We start from the raw sequence: 10,047 nt of genomic DNA on the forward strand, positions 1-10,047 counted from the left end.
TGGGAAACTTCACCTGCATTGTCCAGTATCCAGGTATTTATTTCACAGTCACACTGGTTGAACTTTTGCCTAAAAAGTTACTGAATCGTCCTAAACCAATATCATCCTTGAATCGTATCGTGCTTGTATAGCGCTTTTCCACCTCCAAGGCACTCCAAGCACTTTGACACAGCACATTCACCTTACTGATGATGCAGCATCTTGTTATACCCCTAAATCTTGTAATTTAATATTTTTTTCAGAAAAAACTGTGCACTTTTATTTAACTTAAAAATAAGCCTCTTGTGTGTGCCCTGCGATTGGCTGGCGACCAGTCCGGGGTGTACCCCGCCTGTCGCCCGAAGTCAGCTGGGATAGGCTCCAGCATGCCCCCGCGACACTAATGAGGAAGAAACGGTATAGAAAATAGATGGATGGATGGATGGATAAGCCTCTTGTGTTCATTCAATCTTTGTACAGTCAAACATTTTATAATTTATGTGAAATTTGGTCTTGTTTTCTTTTAAATGCAATTTAGGTCGCCAAAAAAGTGTTGTAGGGCAGTGGTTCTCGTTGGGGGACAGAAATATTTTCGCACCCCCCGATTTGAAATGCGATATGTATTTATCTGTACTGTACAGACTGAACTCAAAACTGAAACCAGCAAAATGCAACAAAATGGAGAGCATTGAAGCATACAAGCATATTCAGAATACAAATATTCAAAATTACCCCAAGACCGCAGCGACGACTTGACCCCACAACTGCATCCAAAGAACTGCAGGCCTCACTTGCCTCAATTAAGGTCAGTGTTCATGACTCCACCATAAGAAAAACACTGGGCAAAAATAGCCTGCATGACAGAGTTTCAAGACGAACATTAAGGCTCTTCTCAATTTTGCCAGAAAAAAAATCTTGATGATCCCCAAGACCTTTGGGAAAGTACTCGAGACAATAGCTGAACCTTTGGGAAGGTGTGTGTCCCATTGCATTTGGTGTAAAAATAAATGCTGCATTAAAAAACAGTAACAGTAAAATGTGGTGTTGGTGTGGTGGTCCAGGCCTTGAGAGAAATTGACTAGCCTAGCCTAGACTAGCCCTACATGGCTATATGATACAAAAAAACGGAACCACAAAAATCACCTTAATTTAGACATAAACATATTCAACTTACTTTTTCAAGAGAACATGAAACTTCCAGAGGATTACATGCCTTCTTTTAGGAGACTTTGAATGGGAGAGTACATTGGTGGATCTTCCAGGTATGTGGAAAAAGCACTCGGCAAACCAGATGTCTTCCAGTTATTTTTCAGGTTATGAGCTTAGCTTTCTCACTGTCATGCACATAGGCGCGAGTGTTAGCCACGGCTACGTTAACTGCCTTTGCATGATGATCACACTGTGCGCCTCGAAAACTCACCATACTCTGTTAGTTGTTTGGTCTTTAAATGCCTTATTAAAGCTTTTTTAAAGGTGCTGGCCCCGCAAGATATTTTCCATGGCATGTGTTGGCAGTTAAGTTGCACATGGCAGACATGGTTGTTGTTTGTGGGAGGGGAAAGTGGAAGGATGCTGCCAAAGATGTTAGTCAGGTCAAGATACTAGACTGCTTCGGTATAACTAAAAAATACTATTTGGTAATAGCTGAAAAGACACGTACGACCAAATACAAATAGACGGAGTGGACATTGAAAGGGTGAACGAAAATAAATTTCTGGGGATCATAATAGATGAAAAAATGAGCTGGAAATAGCACATGAAAAATATACAACATGGCGAAACATTCTTCAATATTGAATAAAGCAAAATTTGTTCTTGATCAAAAATCACTCCACACTCTTTACTGTTCTCTGGTTTTACCATATCTAACTTATTGTGTGGAGATATGGGGTAATGACTATAAAAGCAATCTTCACTCGCTAAATGTACTGCAAAAAAGATCAGTGAGGATAATTCATAATGCCACATAGAGAAGATAAAAATCCCTTACTTTTAAAATCACAAATAGTAATTTTTTTGCTGATTTTAAATTTTCAAACCGCTAAAATAATGCATAAAGCTACCTAACAATAACCTGCTACCCAAAAATGTCATACAATACCTTTCTACAAGAGAGGAGAATTATGATCTTCGTAAAAAATTCATTTGAAACACTTTTATGCGAGAACAACGATAAAAACCCACAGCATTTGTACGTGGAATTAAATTATGGAAGGGATTGAGTAAGGAACTCAAACAATGCACCAAGATGAGCGAATTTCAAAAACAGTACAAGCAGTTGATGTTTGCAAAATAGAAGGAAGAAGATGCTTGGATTTGTTTTGCTACACTTATCCCTATTTATTATTCCATCCATCCTTTTTCTGTGCTGCTTATCCTAATTAGGGTCGCAGAGGTATGCTGGAGCCTATCCCAGCTGACTTCGGGCAAGAGGCGGGGTACACCCTGGACTGGTTGTTTGTTTATTTATTATTATACTGATTATTATAGACGGCCCCGCAGTGTCTGAGTGGTTAGCATGTTGGCCACACAGTCAGGAGATCGGCAAGATCTGGATTCAAATCTCCATTGGGCATCTCTGTGTGGAATTTGCATGTTATCCCCGTGCGTGTGTTGGTTTTCGGGTACTCCGGTTTCCTCCCACATTCCAAAAACATGCATGTTAGGTTAATTGTCGACTCTAAATTGTCCATAGGTATGAATGTGAGTGTGAATGGTTGTTTGCCTATTTGTGCCCTGTGATTGGCTGGCAACTAGTCCAGGGTGTTTCATTTCTAGAGGGCTCTAATGTTAAAAAAAACATATATAGAAGGTGGTAAACAGGTTTTCTATGCTCTATGAAACTATTCCATTTATAAATAAGAAATCCTACTTCGCGGAAATTCACTTATCACAGTCTGATCTGGAATCAATTAAGAATAGAATAGAACTTTATTGTCTGTTCTATAAAACAGAAATTTGTCTTCCAACACGGCTTATAAAAATTCACTCACAATAAAGTACAATATAAAGCACACATCAAACACATAAGTCACAAACAAAAAAAAGAATAACAGTGCTACCGAGCGCTGTTTAAGATAGTTACTGCAACTGGAATAAAGGATTTCTTGTAGGTGTTTTTGCGGGCCAGTGGGGTTCTGTATCGGCTGCCTGACGGCAGCAGAGTGAAGGAATGGTGCAAGGGGTGTGTGGCATCCTCAGTGATGAGAGTGGCTTTTCTCAGCACTGATCGCCTATACAATTCACAGAGGGGAGTCTGAGGTGTTTGAGTGATTTTACTGGCCTGGTTTATGATGCTTGAGAGTTTTGTTTTATGTTTGAGTGTGAGAAAATTGTACCAGGAAGAGAGTGAAGTGTACACAAGAGTTAAAATGTCTTTGCTAACATTAAAAGATCTCGGTTTTCTCAGGAGGTGGAGGCGTTGTTGTGCCTTCTTGAAAGCTGAGTCTGCCTGGTGTCCAAAAGACAAGTTATTGTCTATGTCTATCAGTCAGTCAACCTGCTCCACCTGCTGGCCATGAATGACGAGAGGTTGAGAGATGCTTGCAGTGCCTTTCCCTGTGGCTCTACAGCACAACTCCTTTGTTTCAGAAATGTTAAGTTCCAATGAGCTCTGAGCAAAGCCACATACCAGAGTGTGGACCTGCTCTGGTACTGTGTCAGAGCCTCTGTGTCCGTGATGTGTGCCACTAGAGCCATGTCGTCAGCATACTTTATTAACGACAGCGCATGAGATGTTGTTGGTGTACACTGAAAAAAGAATAGGTAACAGCCATAAACGAGGGGTTATGGTGCTAACTATGTACACAACAAATAATGCGTCCCATTCCAGAAAGCATTCTTCTGTATAGATGATACAAAATGAAGAAATATCAAGGGCAGCCAAGGGGAAGACAGGCTTACAGGCATACGTCTTAGACGTGTTTCTCCACATGGTGGCAGTGTTGACTTATCCTTCTCCTGCACCAAAAGGGCGCGTAAATATGCAACAAGTGACCACACAAAGATAGGATAGTATCATTTGACACATGTAACACCTTCCCCGTGGAGCATGCAGAGAGGAGGAGCATGCAGGGAGGCGTGAGGGTATGATGTTGCTTTAGCTTTTTGCGTAAGAGATGCAAAGACACGTGCCTCTATGCAAGGTGGCTGCAGACCAATTTAAAGGAGCAAACTTTGAAGATGTTTGGCAACATCACTCAAGGAGACAACAATTCACGGTGTGGAATAAACCTACATTTCACACATGTGTTTCTGCCACCTGTCTATGTCTGCGTCTTCGTGGTGGGGACACTTTTCAACATGTGGGGCTTAAGGAGCGTGTGGTTGGCATGGAACAAAATAGGAAGCATCAACATCTTCATGCTCAACCTGGGACTAGCGGACCTGCAGTACTTGTTCACGCTGCCTTTCCTGGTGGCGTACTACGCCAGAAACAGCCACTGGCCGTTCGGACAGCCCTTCTGCAAGGTGACCCGCTTCTGCTTCAACCTCAACCTGTACGGCAGCATTGGTTTCCTCACATGTATCAGCTTCTACAGGTACCTTGGCGTGGTGCACCCCATGAGAGTGATGGGGAAGATCAGCAGCCGGCACTCTCTGCTTATTAGCGTGCTAGTTTGGCTGCTGGTCATTGTTCAGATCCTCCCGGACGTGTTCTTTGACAAGAACAACACAACCAACCAGAACGCCTGCTTTGACACCACCTCCAACGAGCGAATGAGAGAATATCTTCCTTACAGTTTAGGATGGACGCTGACGGGGTTTGCTGTACCGTTGCTGATCATCATTTTGTGTTACGGACACGTTGTTTGGATTCTGGCCAAAAAGTCCAATATCAACCCTCTGCTCAAGCAGCGCTCTTTGAAACTGGTACTGGTTCTGCTGCTGCTATTCTCCGTCTGCTTTGTTCCCTACCACATCTTCAGAAACCTCAACCTACAAACCAGGATCTTGAAACAAGATGGCATCTGCCGCCCAGGCTTCCGCCACGTGTACATCGCCCACCAGGTGGGCCGATGTCTGGCGTGTATGAACAGCGCCATCAACCCGCTCATCTACATCGTAGGAAACGACAAATTCCTCATCACGCTCCATCGCTTCAGGGACAGAACCAGGGAATCTTTGACCAACATCACACACGCCGTCTTTTACCGCAATACTTCTCCCTCCCTGGGAAGGTTATGAACTTTGATCTGCAGCTTTAACACCTGATAGACATCAACAAGAGCACTCATCTTTTAGCTCCTCCAGTCATTTTCACATACAGTACATGCAGTATATTTGTACCATTTTTGTAATATTTGTACACTAACCGATTGCCTAATTTTTCCCAGAAGAAATCCGTACCAGAATTCCAAAAATGTTAACGCAGAACACATTTTCATAGTTTTACATGCAGAAAACAACAAAATGCATATATGAATAATAAATGAAAGGGCTCAATGAACATTTAAGGTTACTTTTACCTCCATTGAAGATGTGATTCTTGATGTGACTGTTCCGAAAGACACAATGTGGCAGCGAGATTAACACCATCTTCCAACATCTTCCTGTTTGGCTAGGAATCATTTTTTGAACTCAGTCGAGTTTCTCACCTAAGTCTAAAATGGAGAGGCTCTCAGAGGGGTGAGATATCTCCTGGGATTTACTGGTTTAGAGCAGCCAAAGGTATACATAGGTGTGTCCAAGTTAAAGAACATGGCAGGTCTGTCTTCTGTTCTGTTGGTGGATTTATTTATAGTGGTGGACGTGAAGTGGTGACAAGCTGTGGTAAGATATGGGGAACTGTGGTGTTGATGCTCTTTTGCTGTGGTCTGCAACAGCATGGCATACAAAGAATAATCAGTAAAACAATGCAACTAATATTACACATAAACATAATATGAAAACAAAGGCACATAAAGTACAGAAATCCATCCATCCATCTTCTAGGCCGCTTATCCTCATTAGGGTCGCGGGGGTATGCTGGAGCCTATCCCAGCTGACTTTGGGCGAGAGGCGGGGTACACCCTGGACTGGTCGATACAGAAAGTAGTACAGAAGTACATAAATATTACATAGTAAAGAATACATAAATACAATATGAGGCTTATTACTGAGCTAAATGGACATATGAGTTCAAATAGCGTGAGATTATCCCCAAAAACAAATAATGCTCCCTAGCACTCAGCAGCACAAAGCTAACATTATTGAAGCTCACCCCTGTGCATTTACGCACAGGATTTACGTTTGTGAACAAGAACAAAGTGAATGGAGTGATCGAAAATATACATCTGGATGGATTATGTTTCACAGGCGGCCTAGGAAGGCCTCTGTGTCTGTCTGTCTGATGGGTGGAGTACCAATGCAGATTCCCAGGTCCTGGCATCTGTCAGTGCAGTGTCAGAGAAAGTCATACACACACTGTACATCTCAGTTTGTCATACAGCACACAACTATGGTGCATTCAAGGACCGCCGAACAAACCCTGAAAAAGATGCATTATTAGTGAAGCATAAAGAACATAAACATACAAAATAGTCAGTGCATTCAGTCAAGAAACAAATGACAGCCTCATACAGCTGAAAAGAGGACTAATTAGTCACATCACCATGTAAGAAGACCGCCTCTCATTTGTCACACAACATCAATGACATCTTCAAGATTAAACACTCTTAATGCACAACATCATCAGCATTGCATTTGTTCATATAACGCTCACAGAGCAATCAACAACCTCATGCTCTGCCTCCTTGTGTGTGGCAGGTGGTGCATTTGGTAGCTGGGCCTTCAGAGGGGCCTTAACTGGACAGAATTTTTCTCCGCAGACACTGTGAGGGCCAGTATTTAAAAAAAAAAAAAAAAAGTAATAATATACATTGCTGTATGTTGCCATTCACCCCAAGCACCGCAGTCCTTACCCACTGCACCATCCAGCCACTTAAAAAAACAACAAACTTTAGTCTGAGACTAAACATAACTACCAGGTCGCAACAGTACCATTATTAATAAAGCAAGACATCCACATAATCCTTTTTCTACGCATACATGACTTTCATGCTCATATTAACCTTGAGCATTAGTAACTTCCACCGGTGATCGGGGGCGCTTGTAAATTTGGTGCTCACCCAGTTGTAACTAGTGTAAATGGAACCGCTCGGTGATGAAGGGTTCAGACAACTCCAAACCACTACGCTACATCATCTGGGGCAGTTAGTTCAGAATCAATATTTATCTAAAAAACATGACAAAAGTATAAAACCTTTCAAGTGAAATACATCTACTCATGAGAAATTGTAGGTCCCGTGAGGCAAATCTGAAATTTGAAACAACGCCATTACTAATAGTGTGGATATGACATGGGCCAGCACTCCTGATTTTGAGGGCCCTGGGCAGATTACTTTGACATGGCAACACATAGAAGCTGAAATCTGATTGGACAAAAAAGTAACATACACGTACAAGTACTGGAAGCAGTGCAGCCAAGAGACACGCTGTGAAATGAAGATAATAAACTGTTGGGAATAAATTGATGCAATTTATGGAACAAATACTAGAATTTAAGTTGTAAATGTACTGTAGCTCATTGCTTCTGATAGTGTTCACCCACCAGAGAAGGCTTTGCTGGCCCTGACTGCACACCACTGGTCTCCTTTCTTCTGCACTGTACTACCTGCGCTCTTCAGGGCTGTTCACATCAGGCGTTCAGGTGCATTACGTACCTCAAGAGTTAAGTGCTAATGTAGTCACACTTTTTAATTTTTATTCATGTACCCCCTACAGCAGGGGTACGCGTACCAAACTTTGGGTACCTCGGCAGTACAGTACATTCCATTTTTACATTACAGCACATTAAGTACATTACATTACATTACAGAGCATACTCCTTGCATTTAGTCAAGGTGCATGGTGTTCTGGTATACAATGTCTGTGTCATCTTCTGCGTTTACTTGGGCAGTTCGCAGCTGAGTGTGAAGCTTCTGGGATGAGACTCAGCACCTTCAAATCTGAGTGTATGGTTCTCAGCCAGAAATGGCGGATTGCAGCCTTTGGGTTGGGAGTGAGGTCTTGCCCCAGGTGGAGGAGTTCAATTATCTCAGGGTGTTGTTCACGAGTGAGGGAAGGCTGGAGCATGAGATCGAAAGGCGGATCAGGGCAGCGTCTGCAGTAATGCCATCACTGTACCGGACAGTTGCAAAGATCTCGATTTAGCAGTTGATCTATGTGTCTACCCTCACCTATGGTCATGAGCTTTGGGTAGCAACCGAAAGAACAAGATAGCGGATACAAGTGGCCCGAAATGAGTTTCCTCCATAGGGTGACTGGACTCACTCTGAGAGATTTGTGGAGGTCAGTCATCCAGAAGAAGCTCAGAGTTGCTGCGAGAGGAGCCGATTGAAGTGGCTTGCGCATCTAGTCCACATGTCTCCTGGATGCCTTCCTTAGGTTGCCTGGGCATGCCCAGCTGGGAGGAGTCCCAAGGGTAGACCTAAAACATGCTGGATGGATTATGTTTCACAGGCGGCCCGGCAAGGCCTCGGTGTCCCCCCTCCCAGGATAAGTGGAAAAAAATGGATGGATGTAGTACCAATACAGATTCCCAGGTCTTGGCCATCAGTACCGACTCAGTTCGAATGTGTAAGATACCACCCCTAAAGTGAATGTACAGTACTTTCCTTCTTGATTCCATTTGCACTACCTGTTGCATTCTATCACATCATCAAACAGTAATATTTACATAATATTTGTTAATATTTGTAAAATATCATCACATGAAATACACATCATAAAATTGTACTTTTTGTTTCTTCCCGTTGTATTTTATACTTCGTAAACTCTCATCTTCTACATGAATGTGATGTTTCATTTTGTGTAATTAATTGGAAGTAGTCAAATGCAATACATGCACTGTAAGATTCAACGATGAAGTTACTTAGTACCGTGAAAAGACTGCGGAAATGATATAATGTCAACGTTTGTGGTTTCCTGTGCAGGTGTACTTTCTCTTCACCCACCCTGACTGTCACACCACAAATCACTCTAAAACGTTGCTAAACATGTTCAATTCAATTGTAAAGCAAAAACATCCAATAATTAACATCAAAAGATTTTTATGTCACCATCACCCTAACTTACTACACCATCCACCTTTTTTTGTGTGTGTATTTAGATAGACAGATAGACATGAGTGTGTGCGTGTGTGTGCGTATGACATTGAAAATTACATTGAATCCAAGATTTTGTTTTTTAAGGTTGTGGTCCTAAACTTTTGATCAGCTGATGAATACCCTATTTCACTGTAATGTTTGTTTTCAATAAATTTCTCCCTCAAATCTTTTTTTTGTCTCACTCCCATTTCTTCTTTATGCATTTTGAAACTCTACTTAGAACTTTCTTAAGATCCAACAGTGCAAAATGTAAATTCTTCCAATGTTTCAACTGGTCTTAAAGTTTTGATCAGGAGTGTATGTGGGATACAGTATATAGAACATGTGTATACATACAGAAGATTTAGACATGCAATAAAAATTCAATGAATATTATATGTGTGAATGTATATTAATGTGTCTAAGAGCCACATTTCTATGCTTCTATGTTCTCTTTAGGGGACATTTATTTTGTTAGAGTTACAAATTTGGGAAAAATAGCACTGTTTTACTCATGAACAATGGAGGTCGGCTGATGACAAATGTTCACACTTCTCCAGGAGTTCTCTAAGACACATTTGTTTGTGTAGGAAAGGCCCTCTGGAGGACACATCTCTTGCATGCTAACTACAGTATTTTTATCAGTCACATTAGTATAGTTGTTAACTGGGGTGCTTGTTTGCCTGCTTGTAAAATAGTTAACCCATATGTCATATAAGTCAGGCATCTCACAGAGTCAGGCACGAAGACGATAAAGTTAGTGTGATAATCCTAAAATAAGATTTGGCGAGTCAGGAAGCATTTTAACAAAAAAATTCCAGGACCAGGACAGTGTGCGTTGCCATGGATTCCAGGCTAATCAATCAATCACACTGAAACAAATCTATGATAGTAAATCTGAAATTGACAGTCACTTGGTGGGTTTTTTTTTGCCAATGAA

General features: G+C 41.7%; 1 protein-coding gene across 1 annotated transcript; it reads left to right on the forward strand.

The window, feature by feature from the left end:
* The first annotated feature begins 299 nt into the window (after positions 1-299).
* On the forward strand, positions 300-9,245 carry si:dkey-78k11.9 (P2Y purinoceptor 1). Its single transcript, XM_054783368.1, has one exon. The coding sequence runs from the start codon at positions 4,162-4,164 to the stop codon at positions 5,164-5,166; it is 1,005 nt and encodes a 334-aa protein (XP_054639343.1). The 5' UTR covers positions 300-4,161; the 3' UTR covers positions 5,167-9,245.
* Positions 9,246-10,047: the final 802 nt, after the last annotated feature.

This window comes from Dunckerocampus dactyliophorus, chromosome 8, assembly GCF_027744805.1.
Source record: "Dunckerocampus dactyliophorus isolate RoL2022-P2 chromosome 8, RoL_Ddac_1.1, whole genome shotgun sequence".
Classification (NCBI taxonomy): Eukaryota; Metazoa; Chordata; class Actinopteri; order Syngnathiformes; family Syngnathidae; genus Dunckerocampus; species Dunckerocampus dactyliophorus.

Coding starts and splice junctions, on each gene's coding strand:
- si:dkey-78k11.9 (XM_054783368.1), top strand. CDS start 4,162: ATGTTTGGCAACATCACTCAAGGAGACAACAATTCACGGTGTGGAATA.